Consider the following 17,344-nt stretch of genomic DNA (forward strand, 5'->3'; position numbering starts at 1 on the left):
CTCCGTTGACCTGAAATTTTGTAGACCTCTAAAATGTCATCCCTACAACTTTCATGTTTTGAGGTATGCCTATTCGGCCTCTATCTAGGACCAAAATTTCGAGACAGAATGGGAAGAACCAAGAACCCTAATTTTCAGATTTCTTCCAAAACAGAAATTAATTGCAATCTTCCACTTTTTCCACTCCAGAGTCATTTTAAACATCAGTTCATCATCAAGGATAGCCACAACATACATTCATATTAAACCAGAAAATTCTCCAATAAATTGAAACTTCATCAATTCATCCAAAAACCAAGAAGTAAACCACAAAATTCATCACTTTAACTACCACTAGGCACTAATTAAGCTTCATTAAGTGAAGGAGAAAGTTCAATCACCACTCACCTAGTAAACAAGAGAGGAAGAGTTGTTTGTCACCTTAGCTTCCCAAAACACTTCACCAAACCACTTACTAACACCTAAAGAAGAGATTTTATGGAGTAGAAACAAGTCTAAGTTATTGCTTTGGATGATTTGCACTAGATGGATGCCAAACTTTGAAGAGTTTTTCTTTCTTCCTTGCTCAAGGTGGCCGGCCACAATGGAGGTAAGAAATGGTGATTTTTGTGGTAATTTTTGAGATATTTAATCAATTGGTCAAATAAGTCAAAAAGGTGAATAGTTGTCATATGTTACAACCACTCTTAAGGTGACACTTGTCACTTCCTTTAAAACATCTCTATCCTTTTAATTTCCCTCTCACATCAATCACAATCTCAACCTCTACTTATCTCTTAACACCCGATAAATTTCAACCAGTATCCAAAACTTAACCTAATTGGCGAATTTTTCCGAACTTCTCACACTAGTGGGTCCCACGTCCGGTATACGCTCTTAATTTTTCAAAATCTATTCGATACTAGAAAAATCATCTAAAAACTATATTTACTCATAAAAATTATCTAGAAAATTTTTCGGATACAAAAAGTGCAGAAAACAAGTCATGAAAAATGCGAAAACCTAGAAAATGCAATTTACGGGTTCTCACACACAACACAAGCAAAAATCATTTTCAAACGGAACTTTCGGTTAGGCATTTTATCAAACAATACATGAGCGTAAAAAATATCAGCAAATCTGTGCTCAATCGAAGTAACAATCGGCCCCTAAAATTATCAGAAACAGAGAAACTCAATTCCAGTCATCATATACAGCATGCATATTCAAGAATTGAGGCCAATTAGCAGAAAAATCACACTAGAGGAAGCCACGGTAGTTCCATTTCAAAAGCTAAACAAGAACTGAAAAACTCTGGAGAGAAACGAAACTTACAGTGCCTCTGTTCGGTGAAGATTCGCGGATGGAGATGGGGAATTCTGGAGCTAATGACCGGTGGCGATTCCTTTCCTCCTCCCCTGCTTTTCCTTCAGCTGTAGCGCTCACTCCCGCTCCCTCATTTTGCCCGCAGCTTCCGTCCGAGGCTCCCTCTTTTCCTTCTAGCTCAACCTTTTCCAGTTTTTCCGTAGCTATCTCACCCCGCCGCCCCTCTGTTTCTCTTTTCCCTTGTTCTTTCTCTGTTCTGCCAAAGCCTTTGCCCTCCTTGCTCTGTTTTTGTTTTCTTTGGTTCTGGCCGAAGCCCCTTCCTTCTCTGTTTTTTTCCAAATCCAAACTCTCTGTTCCTTCTTTTCGTTTTTCCTGTTTTTCTTCCTGCTCTCAGACGAAGCGCTTCTCCGCTTTTTCTTTTTCCGCCCAGATTTTCCTTTTTTCATCCCCTTTTCCTTGTCCGCCGTCACTTTTCTTTTTCAGTTCCTTTTCCTCTCTAGCCCGAAAGCCCCCCGTTTCTGGTTTCCTTCCTCTGGTCACCCCTTTCTTGTTACCCGTAGCTTTTCCCTTTGGTTTTCACCAAAGCTCTCTCTTTTCCGTTGTTTCTTTTTTCGTTCTTTGCTCAGCCGCAGACCCTCTCTGTTTTTCTGCTTTACTCGAAGCCCCCCTTTTCTTTCAAGCTCCCGTCGCTGCCCTCTGTCTTTTTCTCTCAAGGCCGAAGCTCCCTCTCTTGCTCCCCTCAACTCTGTCCCTTTCTCTTTCCGGTTCCCCTTCCTTGGTCTCTCCCTCTTTCTGTTTTTCCTTCTCCCCACTGTCCGCCATCAATTTTCTTTTTTTTTTCCGTGTTCTCGGCCTCTCAGATGGTTATTCCTAGCTCGTCCCCCCATCTCTTGGCTTGCGGCTCCCTTTATTTTAAAGGCACCTCCAAAGACTAAACCTAACTTGAAAGGCCAAGATTACAAACCCCAAAATAGGCTTATGTGTCTTATTCTTGTCCCTTTGATTGACTTTTCCTTTTTCTTTGTTTTTCAAAAACCTAGAATCGAAACAAACAAAATACTCAAACCTAAATAATTAAATGATTAAAGTTTAATTAAATGATAAAAATGACTTACAAATAAAAGACTAAAAGTAAATGAAATTAATCAAAAAATAAAAATAATAGTAAACAAAATACCTTAAAAATTTGGTGTCTACAATTTGCCCCTCTTTGTCTGAGTTTTGGAAAAATTTGAGACAAAGAAGTAGGCACCAAATACTTACCTGTGTTATTCGACTGCAGCTACTCGAATGATTGTCACATTTGAATTGAGGACTGACCTCTTTAACAAAATTTTAAAACGGGACTGACCCGAACATGGAATTTAAAACAGGACTGACCCGAACAAATTTAAATCATGGGACTAACCCGAACAAGGAATTTAAAATCGGGACTGACCCGAAGAGGACTGACCCCAACAGAAATTTAAAATCGGGACTGACCCGAGGGGACTGACCCCAACAGAAATTTAAAATCGGGATTGACCCCAACATGAAATTTAAAATCGGGACTGACCCTAGGGGACTGACCCCAACATGAAATTTAAAATCGAATGCACACTGGTGGGACTGACCCATGTTTAGTGGCAATAAAATGCACGCTAGTGGGACTGACCCATGTTTAGCGGCAATACAAATGAAATACTCACTGGTGGGACTGACCCATGTTCAGTGGCAATGAAACATGAAATGCACACTAGTGGGACTGACCCATGTTTAGTGGCAATGAAAATGGAATGCACGCTAGTGGGACTGACCCATGTTTAGCGGCAATGAAAATGAAATGCCCACTGGTGGGACTGACCCACGGCTAGTGGCGGTGTAAATGAAATGCACGCTAGTGGGACTGACCCATGTTTAGCGGCAATGAAAATGAAGTGCTCACTGGTGGAACTGACCCATGTTCAGTGGCAGTGAAATGAAATGCACGCTAGTGGGACTGACCCATGTTTAGCGGCGATGCAAAATAAAGTGCTCATTAGTGGGACTGACCTAACGGCTAGTGGCAGAATAAAGAAATGCTGGTATGTATGAAGAGACTGTATAAGACTTGCTCGAAAAATTGTCCAAAGATTTGCCCCTGTGTGATGAATCGGTCAGTGGGATTAAACCCGAGCCTGCCTTGGTTGGTGGTACAAAATCCAAACCCAACGTGATGTTTGTGAAGTTGGCGGCACAAAATCCAAGCCCAACGTGATTTTTGTGAAGTTCGCGGCACTAAATCCAGGCCCAACGTGAACTTTGCGTTGTTGGCGGCACCAAGTCCAGGCCCAACGTGATCTTTGTGAGGTTGGCGGCACAAAATCCAGGCCCAACGTGAACTTTACGATGTTGGCGGCACGAAATCCAGGCCCAACGTGAACTTTGCGATGTTGGCGGCACAAAATCCAGACCCAACGTAATCTTTGTGAGGTTGGCGGCACGAAATCCACCCAACGTGATGTTTGTGAAGTTGGCGGTACAAAATCCAGCCCAACGTGAACTTTGCGATGTTGGCGGCACCAAGTCCAGGGCCCAACGTGACATTTGTGATGTTGGCGGCAAAAATCCAGGCCCAACGTGATGTTTATGAAGTTGTCGGCACAAAATTCAGGCCCAACGTGATGTTTACGAAATTGGTGGCACGAAAACCAAGCCCAACGTGATCTTTGTGAAGTTGGTGGCACGAAAACCAAGTCCAACGTGATAAAGTAATGTTGGCGGCACAAAATCCAGGCCCAACGTGATTTTTGTGAATGGTCAGCGGGATAAGACCCAGTCCTACCATCCAATTGGTCAAGAAATCTGGAAATTAAGTGTGATTGTCAAGAAAGAGAGGATAGAAGGGTGCGCGGCATACGCTGAAATTTCATTAACAAGAAATTGACATTCGTCAAGGAACAAGAAATTAAATTTTGATTTTTTGAATTTTTTTTTTTGAATCTTTTCAAAAATGATTTGCCCCAGTTTCCACCAATCATTGTGCAACCGATCAATTGATTTGCATTACGGCATGGTTGCTCCTCCTTGAGGCCTTGATTCGTAAGATTCTGACTTACGCTTCTTCCTCGATTTCAGCCATGGATACCTGCACAGGGGCTTGCCAAAATACAACATGTACTTTATTTTAAATATTGCAACTACTACTCATGGAAAGAGCAGTGTGATTGATTTGAAAGTCTTGCTTGACTCTTTGACGAAATCCTCAAATGGACTATAAAAAATTTGCCCCAGTGTGGGCTTATTTTGCGAAGTCTTACAAATGAAAATTTGCCCCAGTGTGGACCCATTTAATTGCAAAAATTGATTTGGATGCCTCTGCATTTATTTGAACATAGTAAGAAACTATACTTCCTAACAGAAAATTTCATGATGAATTTCTCAAAATAATACCAAATTACAAGTGACTCCTTCCTCACTTTAGCATTGATGCTTAGAGTAATGGGTCACCACTTCTTGTTGGCTCATCTTTCAGAACCAATCAAGTGGGCGTTATTTCTGATTTGGAAGTGGCTAAGGAAAATGAGAGGTCGGGACTTGTTTTATTCTTGTGCCCAAATTGTATGTAATCCCTTCAATACCACATCTTAGTGAAAGCAAATAGTTTGTCACCCTTATTTCTTAAGAAAATGTAGTCAACATATAAGCTTTATAGGCTTACAACAATATGAACAGAAACGATAGCTAAACATGTGAAAACAGGTTATAGTCTTAAGATCACAAATGATTGATGGATTTCTTATGAGCATAATCCTCACTTTGGGTGTCATGAAGGATAAGTCAGCGATGGACTTTATGAGCTTGTAATGTGGCCTGAAAACGATAGTTAAAGAATAAGACTTTCAAGGATGTTGCACCGAAGATCGCATTTTTTCAAAATTGCCCCTATTTTGAACTCAAAAGATTTCAGACTTTGTTTGCATTTTTCATCATTCACCAGGGTTTCAACGTCGAATTTTTCTGTATTTTCCTTGCACTTGCTTTTCTTGCTTTGCTTTTGCTTCTTTCCCTTTCCTCGACCTGGTGGATTTTTCACATGAGTAGCGTCCACCCCATACCCAAGCAATTCAGAAATACAGCTAAAATTTTCGGCATCAGAAATTTTCTTGACAGGGCCATTGCAAAGAACAGAAGTCAGGACTTTCGGCTTTTGTAATGGGTCAGGTGGGGATGCTTAGAAAAGTTAAGGCTTGAAAGCGGATTTCAAAAGCGGTTTGAAGAATCCGAGATCGCATTGTTGCGCCAACCCTATTTTAGGGCTAAATCAGAATTTGTCCCCAGTTTATCTCAATTGAGGCTTTTCTGCTTTCATTTTCTTCCTTCTTTTGATTTTTTCGGCCTTCTGCCATTTCTTTTGAACTTTCACAAAATTTGCCCCAGTTTATTTTTGAACTGAGGTTCTCTTTTCTTCTTCTGTCTTTTTGATTTTGTTGGCATTATCACTTTTTCACTTCTTTGAAACTTTTTCCTTTTCAACTCAAACTTGCCCCAGTGTGGGTTAACGATTCTCAGGGGTTGCCAAATGAAGTATTTTATTCTGAAGGCTCAAAAGGGATAACTAGGGATATAATGTTTGATTGGAAAAGAAGAGGGCCTGACTTTTATTCCGTTCCTTAAAAAACTCTGAAAGGAAATTTTCCATTAATGCGAAATTTCTTGCATGTATCTGAATTAACTGACTGAGGAAGACTCTTGTTCATCCATATCTGTGAAACATAGGCGATCCGCCGGACAAAACTCTTTCTTTTCTTTTTTCTTTCTTCTTCTCAAAATTGAAGCCCAGGTAGAATCAAATTTCCCCAACTTGCAATTCTCACTTTTCTTTTAATTTTAGCATTTTTGTTTTTTTCTTTCTTTTGAAAAATTCTCCAATCTCCCTCCCCAATGTGGGGTGCGATCGTAAGTGCTTTTGAAAAGAACCACCAATTTTAGCTCAAATGAGGATGCAAGGGATAAATGGTGTTTAGGTCGTAGAAACGATGGCCACAGTATCATTCTTACACCTCATGACAACCAAAGTAAACGAATGCTCATTGAGAATCCATTCCCTTTTTGATATTTGAGAATTTTCCAATGTGGGGTAATGATCATTGAGACACTTATTTGAAACGAAATTATTCTTTTAAAGGCTCAAATGGGAGAGCAAATGATAAAATCTGTATAGGTAGAGAAACGAATGCTCAAAGTATCATTCCAAAATTTTCAAAACAAACAAAAATAACGCACGTTTTGCTTTCACTTAGATGTGAATTGAATTTGGTTAATCCAGTGGGCATTTCTCAAGCAAAGATCGCCCCAATTTGCAATTTATCAATCAATGTGACTGATTTTATTTTGGGGTTAAGTGAAAAAGAAAAGGTATCTCATGGGGGCCTTTTGAGTGACCTCCTTTAATCTCGAACACTCTTATTGTGTAGGTCAGATCACCAATCTAATGTGAATATTCAGGCAGGAGGGTGAAAAACCTTAATTTGAGATTATTTCTTAAAATTCATCATGAAATCTCTTAATGAGCAAAACAAAGAATGAAATGTACACGAGTATATACAAAACAAATAATTGTCTGAAGCTTTATTGTTGAAAAAGTTTAAAAGAAAAATTCTCGTTCAATTATAATACAAATGAGAAGAGAAAAACTTCTAAAAAACTCCACATATTTACACTTTTTTTGTCTTCTTTTCTTTTGGAACAAAAATGTATTAACAAATCAAATGAACAAACATTTTCTCTTTAACCAACAATTATGAAGTCTCTTAGATGCTTTAGCCTAACGCTTCCAGATAGATCCTTCATGTTTTCGTTGCAAGGTCTGCCCAAGAATCAAATAATACTTGTAATTTTCACGCTTTATTAGATCAGAATTATTATCAGATATAGAAAAATGTTCTTTACCTTATTGAAGCATTTTTATGAATGCAGGGGAGGGGGATAAATAAAAAATAAAAAAAATAAAAAGAAAAATACCCCGAGTTAGTAAGCAAGACTATAAAATCGGTGTGCATCTCCTATGGGGGACCCTTTTTGTGCCAAGGGTAGGCCTAGCATGAAAATGCAATCCTCCAGGGTAGGCACCATACAATACCTGATGGATCCGACCAACTTATTTGAGTGAAAAAAATAATTTGAAAAATTTGGTCAATTGAAGTGACGAGAGACATTTGTCACAATGAGGACAACGTCCGAATGGATCGATCACTTCGATTGATCCTAGAATTCGCAAAAACGCACCGGTTTGACCTTGACGAACTTCCTATCAGAGAGATTGAAATTCGTTGACAAATTTTCTCATAAAGCATGGGTCAAAACCCTAACCGATCAAATGGCTGGATACAATGGATGGTTTTCTCAAAATCGACTAGGTTTCCCAATTTGAAATTTGACATTGAAACCCTAATTGGTCAAATGGGTTGAATGAAATTGATGATTTATTCAAAAATTGACCGGATCACCTTAAAAAGGGTAAAATGGTCAAATGTGTCGAATGAAAATTAATTATTTATTCAAAATTGAATGGATAACCCTACAAATGAATTAAACTAATCAAACGAATTCAATGAAATCAATTGATCAAACAGATCGAGAGTGAAATGATGATTTATTCAAAAAACGACCGAATTGCCCTAAAACAGGCAGATTGGTCAAATAAATCGGACGAAATTGATGATTTATTGAAAATCGATAAGATTGCCCTAAGAATGAACAAATTGATAAAGTGGACTGGATGGAATTGATGAATGAATTGGTCAAATTGTTTGAATAGAATTGATGATTTATTGACTAAATTGTCCTAAAATGAATGAATTGACAAAATGAAATTGATTAATAATTTGATCAAATGAGTTGAATGGAATTGATGGTTTATTCAAAAATCAATGGAATTATCTCCCCTTTGGTAGTTTCAAAAATGCATTGCGATGCATTAGTCTATGAGCCTCCTACAATCAAGATTTGGCCTCAATAAGTTTACCATCTCAACAATGAGGAATTATTTACGAATTTCTTCAAGTTAACGTCCTTTAAGCAAGGGATTTTTACCGATTTTGCTTAAAACGGCCAAAAGATGATTTGTTAGATGCCCATATTCTAATGTGCAAAATCGTTTTGCCGTCTTTGAAAAGATCGGATCCTACCTTACCTCGTGCACTACCCCTTTGGATGGTACAGGAATATAAACGTGCAAGTCTCCTTGGATTAAATATCCGAGACACAGGGCGGTTTATTCCTAACATGGGATCCTCTAAATGGCATTCCCTTTCTATGGTTTATGCGTGATGCCATTTTATTAAAGTAGTAAAATATGCAATTTGAAATGAAACATGACCTAAGGGACCCTTTATTTGCCAGGATAGGCCTAAAATGATATGACATTATCATCCTACAAATGCAATATATCAGAATCTTTAAATGTGCAGTAGCCTATCTAAGAAGGTGGGTTCTATAAAGAAGATCATGCCAGATCTCTTATTCCTAACGTTTGTAAATGCAAAAGACAAGAAGACAAATAAACGTTAGTTCAACACATAATCACATAACACGTTGGGCAATCAAATAAAATAAGGAAAGCAAAATAAGGAAAGAGGGTTGGAATCCCTCCCCTCGTGCCTAATGTCCCTAATTCAGAATAAGGTCGACTCTAACCTAGGTATTTCTAATATGGATGCATGAGGTTTGGCTTACTAACGCATCTAGACTCGATCAGGCTTCTACTACCAAGCCTTCAGACCTAAAGGCGAAGGGTCATCACTCCCAAGGCCTTTGATCGGTGGCTCGAGTGATCCCTTAGGTAGCGCTATGGGCGGAGGGCACACCATCCGCCTACCCAAGGCAATCAGTCCTAATCATATAGGGAGATGTGGGATGGCGCCCACGAAAAGAAAAATAGGGATAAAATAATGCATGCACGTATGAAGTGTTTCTCTTATTGAGGGGATGGATTATACCATAAATGCGGACGGAGGTTCTAGGGTGACTACCCCCCATCCCAAAATGCAATCGCGAAACAAGTAAAAGTAACAAATAAATGAACCATCCATTCATCACATACATAGTGTGCAAAGAGCGATTATGCGCGCGATAGATGCAAAATCCCTAAAAAAGAGAAAAAGGGCAAAAGGGAAAGAGGAATGCAATCCTAAACATCCAAATGTAATATATGAGAAGGTTAAAAGAAGAAAAAGATTGATCAAATCAAATTTGCTCGGACTCTCTAAGTCCCCAGTGGAGTCGCCAACTGTCGCGCCGCATTTTTTATAAGAAAAATAAATAAATGGTTTAAAGAGTGAATTTTTGGTTTGAAAAATGAGTTTTGATTTACAAAGAAAGTGGGTCTAAATGGGACTTGAAAATGCGACGATTTGACCCAAAATATAGTTTAAAAAGGGTTTTTTGCAATAAAAATCGGAGTCGCCACTTGGTATTGAGTTAAGGTGTACCAAGTCACCTAAAATGAATTTTTTTAAAGGAAAAGGTAGAAAGAAACCCCTTTTAAACGACTCCTAGTCTACGTAAACCAACGAAAAAGGTTCGGGAGTCACATTTGACGAAGGGGAAGGCAAGGATAAAAATCCAAGGCACCCCTTCGACCTAGCCAAGGCTAGTTGCGCGATTTAGTCAAAGATTTTCTTGTTTTAACCAAAGCATTTATCACATTTGGATGCACTATATGAATGCAAAACCTAGACCTAGGGGGACATCGGGGGGCAAAATTTCTCTTCAAAGCTTGAATGGTGCCAATCACATTAGTTGTGATGCCCAATAATGACTCTTTGGAGATGTCACGAATAATGCAAAATATGAGACTCTAAGAAGAGGAAAAGAATAAAATAATTATAGAAATATACATGTTTTAAAGGAATGCATCATGTCGGGTACGGGGGACTAATGTTCGTGACTCAATTTTCCCTTTTAATAGAGGGAATACGAGCGTGCTAAGGCTAGAAAAGCCAAACTCGTCCATATCCCATATTCAAGGGGTTATTTCCCTAATCTAATCATGCAAATGTACTAGCCTAATTCTAATACTTAGATGAAATGCAAGTCTAATGTCATGTTTCATACAAAGGGGTAAATAATATACATATAAGGGAAAATATGGGGGAAGGGATATATGTATAAGGAGGGATGTCATGCAACAAATGACAAAAGACCCTAAAAAGTGAAAAAATATGCATGAGAATGTGATGTAGTCATACAAGCATGATCTAGCGTAGGAGGTCCCTAAGGGTCTAGCATTGGACTAGCCCATATCTATGAATTCTCACTAGCGTTGGACTAGTGAGAAAAGTCGGAACAAAGGGCCACAACTAGCGTTGGGACTAGTGTGGATTCGAGAAATTGACCACAACTGGCATTGGACTAGTGTGGTGACGTCACACATCGGTTGCAATCAAATAAATCATGTAAGACCTAATAAAAGCATGTAAACACATAAATCACATAAAGCACATAACACATCAGCATGATATCTAGATGCAAGACCCTAAGAAAGCGGTAACACATAGCACATAGACATGCAAATCACACATAAGGCAAATAAAGCCGTAACTATTACATTCGGGGGAAGCCTACTACAGTCTAAGAGGGAGAAAAGGAATAAAAAAAATAAAATAATAATCTAGCTATTACAACTTTGGCATTCAAGTGCCTTCAAATGACTTGCCAATTAAAGAAGGCGAAATAGCAAGAAAGCGAAACAGGCAATTGAACATTAATAAAAAGCGAATTAAAGCATGCATACTCACACAAAACACGTAGGAGCACATAGGAGAAGCAAAATCAAGGAGATAGAGGTTACCTCCCTTGCAGTGGTAATGAGATGAAGGAAATATTAGCTTCAAAACAATAAAAGGGTCAATGCACCAATTTAGTTGAGAAATAAATCACAAAAGATAAAAATAAACATGAAATTGAATCAATTAAATCATGCAAACAACCCACATTTAAGAAGTCAAAAGAATAAAGGACTTGATTGCAAACATTAACAAAGTTTTGGGGTCAAAAATAAAAGAAAATAAAGTTTAAGGACCTATTTGCAATTAAACTGGGACCTAAATGAAAGAAATTGAAAATGTCCAGGGCAACAGTATAGTTAAGGAGAAATCCAGGGACTGATTTGCAAATTCGGCTACCAGATTCTTGATCAAACAGGCCATTGGGCCTTTTTATCTATTTGGGCCGAAGACTCTCTAAGCCCGGTCGAAAAACCCTCAAGAAAACAGATGGGCTAGTCTTCACTTTCCAACCAACAAACCCAACCCCAAAGAGTGGGCTTTTACCTCCCAAGCCCAAACCAAAACCCAACAAAAATAAACTAAATCCACATTTACAAACCCAACCAAATATAATTACCCAAAAGCCCAAACCATAATACTAAACCCAACCACATAAACAAATCAATAAAAAATATTAAGCCACGATTATGAACTAAAAACAAGAAATAATCAAACTAAAAGACTACTTAAAAAACATAACAAAAATGATTAAAATCTTAAAAAGGTGAAGTAAGGCCAACTTTTCAACCTTTTAGTCAAATCAAGAATAAGGGGAACACTTGAGGGGTTTAAATGCAACCAAGTAGGGACTTAACTGAATGAATTATGAATGTTTTACGGTCGAATTATGAAATTCTGGAACTCTGGGGCTAAATTACAAAACAACAAGGAAATGAAATGACCGGCATGTCAACTTTTAAGCAAACAATCGTCTTCCCCAAGCAGATTAGGCATCAATATTCCATTTAGAACCTTCAATCGGGCATTTTAACAAACAGGTCGAGGGCATTAGAATTTCATCAGATTTTGCTCGAATTGAAGTTAATCGGCCCAAAATTGTTCAAAAAGCAAGAGCTTTCTGTCCAATTTAACACAAAAGGCACTTATAATCTAAAATTATGAACAAACAACATGAGACTTCCACTGCACAAAACGCCTGGCAGACGTGCTCTAAAAATTTCCCAAGCCTATGTTTATGAAATTAACTATTTTGACCAGCATGAAACCTCCTGACTGTTCGTTCTCCCTCACACGCACAACACAAGCAAAAATCATTTTCAAACGGAACTTTCGGTTAGGCATTTTATCAAACAATACATGAGCGTAAAAAATATCAGCAAATCTGTGCTCAATCGAAGTAACAATCGGCCCCTAAAATTATCAGAAACAGAGAAACTCAATTCCAGTCATCATATACAGCATGCATATTCAAGAATTGAGGCCAATTAGCAGAAAAATCACACTAGAGGAAGCCACGGTAGTTCCATTTCAAAAGCTAAACAAGAACTGAAAAACTCTGGAGAGAAACGAAACTTACAGTGCCTCTGTTCGGTGAAGATTTGCGGATGGAGATGGGGAATTCTGGAGCTAATGACCGGTGGCGATTCCTTTCCTCCTCCCCTGCTTTTCCTTCAGCCGTAGCGCTCACTCCCGCTCCCTCATTTTGCCCGCAGCTTCCGTCTCCCTCTTTTCCTTCTAGCTCAACCTTTTCCAGTTTTTCCGTAGCTATCTCACCCGCCGCCCCTCTGTTTCTCTTTTCCCTTGTTCTTTCTCTGTTCTGCCAAAGCCTTTGCCCTCCTTGCTCTGTTTTTGTTTTCTTTGGTTCTGGCCGAAGCCCCTTCCTTCTCTGTTTTTTTCCAAATCCAAACTCTCTGTTCCTTCTTTTCGTTTTTCCTGTTTTTCTTCCTGCTCTCAGACGAAGCGCTTCTCCGCTTTTTCTTTTTCCGCCCAGATTTTCCTTTTTTCATCCCCTTTTCCTTGTCCGCCGTCACTTTTCTTTTTCAGTTCCTTTTCCTCTCTAGCCCGAAAGCCCCCCGTTTCTGGTTTCCTTCCTCTGGTCACCCCTTTCTTGTTACCCGTAGCTTTTCCCTTTGGTTTTCACCAAAGCTCTCTCTTTTCCGTTGTTTCTTTTTTCGTTCTTTGCTCAGCCGCAGACCCTCTCTGTTTTTCTGCTTTACTCGAAGCCCCCCTTTTCTGTCAAGCTCCCGTCGCTGCCCTCTGTCTTTTTCACTCAAGGCCGAAGCTCCCTCTCTTGCTCCCCTCAACTCTGTCCCTTTCTCTTTCCGGTTCCCTTCCTTGGTCTCTCCCTCTTTCTGTTTTTCCTTCTCCCCACTGTCCGCCATCAACTTTTTTTTTTTCCGTGTTCCCGGCCTCTCAGATGGTTATTCCTAGCTCGTCCCCCCCATCTCTTGGCTTGCGGCTCCCTTTATTTTATAGGCGGGAAATCGCCAATTTAGTCCCTAAACTTTTTTTTTCCGTCAATTTAGTCCCTATATATTATTTCTAGCCAATTGGATCCCTAAACCTATATATCGGTTCCAATCAAGGATCTTTGCAGCGGCGCCACCGTATAATTTCCATTAGGTTCATAATCGTGCAATACAAAAGGGGCATTTTAGGGAATTCCATTCTGGCGCCTTTTCCAATTAAAAAGTAAACGAAACAAGTCTGCGATAAATACACACCCAAAAATTCAAAATGAAAACAAAAAATGTCTTGGACAAAATCCAGGGCTTGAGTCGATGATCTGCTAAATAAAATCAAAGCAAATCGTGTTAAATAAGGAATCGGAGGGCATAAGAAAGCAAATGACTCGACTGAGCAACAATTTTTTAGGGTAAACAACAAAAAAGCCCCCTGTGGTTTCATATCATACCAGTCGATACCCCGTGGTTTGAATTAACCTGAAAAGTGGACGGAAATCGGCAAAACAGACGGAGCTGAGTGAATAGACGAAAATACCCTTTTGAAGAACGCAGCTTGCATGTAAATTTTTTTTTTTTTTAAGTAATTTGTTAAATAGCCTGCCTGAAACCCGCTTGCGGGTTTCCTGAGTGAATAGACGAAAATACCCTTTTGAAGAACGCAGCTTGCATGTAAAATTTTTTTTTTTTAAGTAATTTGTTAAATAGCCTGCCTGAAACCCGCTTGCGGGTTTCCCCCTTATGTAAAATGACTAAAAGCTGCGTTTCTGTTCTATTTATATCAAACACATACTCTCAAACCCTCACCTGAAGGGTGAGGATGAGAGGGGAGGTTTGCTGGGCATCCTAGGGCCCTCCGATGGGCATGTGCAACTCAACGCAGCTTGCATGTAAAAAAATTTTTTTTTTTTTAAGTAATTTGTTAAATAGCCTGAAACCCGCTTGCGGGTTTCCCCCTTTTTTTTTTAAAAATAAATTCTATGCTAAAATGACTTAAAACAAAAATAAAAGACTAAAAGTAAATAAAAACTAGCATGAAAAATAAAAATAACAGTAAATAAAAATACACTAAAAATTTGGTGTCTACAGTAGTTACTGAATAATCTGGAAACAGATTGAATGAAGACTCAGAAGAAACGGAAGCTGGTCTCTTATTATTAAAGAGTGAAGGCTAAAATAGGCATATCAGGTGAAAGTTTGTGGTGGAAATCTGTTTTTCGCATATGCACGCGCCTTTGCAGTTCGTTTAAGACACACGCCGAATATTTGACGATTTCCGTCCACTTTTCAGGTTAATTCAAACCACGGGGTATCGACTGGTATGATATGAAACCACAAGGGGTTTTTATGTATGATTGCCTAACCACAGGGGGCTTTTTTGTTGTTTACCCAATTTTTTAATGGCCATCACTTCTGCAATTCTTCCACTTCAGTCAACATTGTCAGCATAACATTGAACTTGTCACAGAAACTTACATGAGCAATCCAGATGCAAAACAGAGTAATAACAAATCCAGAAGCAAAACAGAGTCAAACATAGATGAAAACTCAATTGTATTTACTTCATTTTAAAGTACAGATGAACCATACAATTCCATACATTCTTCAAAACTACTGCAACATCTTCAATTCCAGCAAACCTTGTTTCTTCCTTTCCTTGCCTCCAAGTACAAAAACAAGTAAAACGCCAAAACAGATACAAATTATAAACAATATTTTCACTTTTGCCTTCAACTTGTTCATTTCAATCAATAATGCTGCGTTTTCTCTCTCAACACTTCTCAGGTCCCTTAAAAGTGCACCCATTATATTTTTCATCTTTTGGGGTATGGGTGGATCATACCACAAAAAAAATCTGCAAGCACCACGTTTCTGCATTTACCACCATTTCATAGTTAAAAGACAAGAAATATTTTAACAAATTCTAAACTTTATGCACATACAAAAAAATTACCCCATAATTTCTGCAACCATGAAACCTTCTTGATGGATTTGCCTCTGTCCAAGCAGTCACAATTCGGCATTGTTCTTGGCAATAGCATCGCACGATGTTGTCTCCACTGTAGTATTTCTCGTTTCCTTCATAAATCGAGTTTCCTGTTTCTGAACCATTTGATCCTTTGACGGTGTTAATAAATTGATCACTGGCTGAGCTTGAGGATGCTTTGTCCCAATTCTTTCTCGAATGCATTGAATTACAGTGCTTTTTCTACGCGGGTCTGCAAAAATTGGACAGCTCTCTTTGGTGCAAGAGAGGTAGTACCTAGATTTGGGCTTTACATCGATTTACTTTTTAATTGGAAAAGGCGCCAGAATGGAATTCCCTAAAATGCCCCTTTTGTATTGCACGATTATGAACCTAATGGAAATTATACGGTGGCGCCGCTGCAAAGATCCTTGATTGGAACCGATATATAGGTTTAGGGATCCAATTGGCTAGAAATAATATATAGGGACTAAATTGACGGAAAAAAAAAGTTTAGGGACTAAATTGGCGATTTTCCCTTTTATAGGCACCTCCAAAGACTAAACCTAACTTGAAAGGCCAAGATTTCAAACCCCAAAGTAGGCTTATGTTTCTTATTCTTGTCCCTTTGATTGACTTTTCCTTTTTTCTTTTTCTTTTTCCGTTTTTTTTCAAAAACCTAGAATCGAAACAAACAAAATAAAAATTAAATGATTAAATGATTAAAGTTTAATTAAATGATAAAAATGACTTAAAAATAAAAGACTAAAAGTAAATGAAATTAATCAAAAAATAAAATTAATAGTAAACAAAATACCTTAAAAATTTGGTGTCTACAGGGTGAGAGTGTGAGACCCTGAAATTTTACTTGTCTTTATAGCTCTTATTTGAACTTACTTGCCTTAGATTCTTGGTTGTTTTAATGGTTGAATTTGAGCCAAGGGAGTGAATTTTGTTAAGAAAAGATATTAGTGAGATTTGAGATATTGAAGATATTCAAGTGTACATACCAAGTTGTACTTCTTTGAGTTTTGATTAAGTGTAGTGTTTGAGCAATACCTGGGGTTAATGTCCCATAGGATATGTGAATTGCTATGATATATATATAAAGAAAGTATGTTATTTTCAATGTGTTCTATTATTTTTCGTTTTATGATTTGAAAATGCTTTTATCGAACTTTATAACTACTTTATTTTGCTTATACCTATATAGTCTATTTTCAAAAGAAGTATGGACGGTAGGCGAGAGTTTCACGAGAAATATCTTCCACCATTAATCTAAGAGGAAAAGGGAGGATGATTTCATTAGGCTACATCAAAGAGGCTTAAGTGTATGTGAGTATGAACCTCAGTTCACCAAATTATCAAAATTTGCTCCTGAATTGATAGCTATGGAGCCAATGAGGGTGTCTAATCCGTCTACAGTGGTAGAAGGTACGATTCGTGTTTTCGATTGTTTAGCTAAATTTTGGCTACGGTGAGACTTGGGAGCTAGAAACGGACATGCAAGGAAAATTCCCTCAGTTATTTATGAATACATGTATGAATTTCAAGGTCGAAATTCTTTTAAGGAGGAGAGAGTGTGACGACTGGAAAATTTGCTCATATTTTCTTAAAATTTCCTCTTATTTTGATTAGATTACTTTATAACATCTTTACTACTCATTTACTCCCTCAATAGTTACAATAAATCATAGAATCAAGGGTTGTACCTTTAGTTTTATAGTTAGCATATATCAGGGTTTTCGCGTATTTTGGCCGTCTGATCATTTGGTGAGATGTGTGTGTATTAAATTTGTTGGCTAAGAGTGAGTTTTAGATAAGAAAAAGTGTGTGATTAGAAGTGATAATAATAAGATAGT

The 17,344-nt window shown here is 38.2% G+C and overlaps 1 protein-coding gene across 1 annotated transcript; it reads right to left on the minus strand.

Annotated features, from left to right (window-relative positions):
- Positions 1 to 15,127: 15,127 nt before the first annotated feature.
- On the minus strand, positions 15,128 to 15,992 carry LOC113756169. The gene is made up of 2 exons (XM_027299939.1): positions 15,471 to 15,992; positions 15,128 to 15,388 (listed from the first exon to the last, which is right to left on the minus strand). Exons 1-2 carry the CDS (start codon positions 15,705 to 15,707, stop codon positions 15,128 to 15,130), a joined length of 498 nt encoding a protein of 165 aa, XP_027155740.1. The 5' UTR covers positions 15,708 to 15,992.
- Positions 15,993 to 17,344: the final 1,352 nt, after the last annotated feature.

Source organism: Coffea eugenioides, unplaced genomic scaffold (genome assembly GCF_003713205.1).
Source record: "Coffea eugenioides isolate CCC68of unplaced genomic scaffold, Ceug_1.0 ScVebR1_202;HRSCAF=824, whole genome shotgun sequence".
Classification (NCBI taxonomy): Eukaryota; Viridiplantae; Streptophyta; class Magnoliopsida; order Gentianales; family Rubiaceae; genus Coffea; species Coffea eugenioides.

Bases quoted from the DNA above. Each gene is read 5' to 3' on its own strand.
- LOC113756169 (XM_027299939.1), bottom strand. From the start codon at position 15,707: ATGCATTCGAGAAAGAATTGGGACAAAGCATCCTCAAGCTCAGCCAGT. The intron at 15,389-15,470 runs GTAATTTTTTTG...TGGTAAATGCAG, and splicing joins ATGGTTGCAGAAATTATGGG to AAACGTGGTGCTTGCAGATT.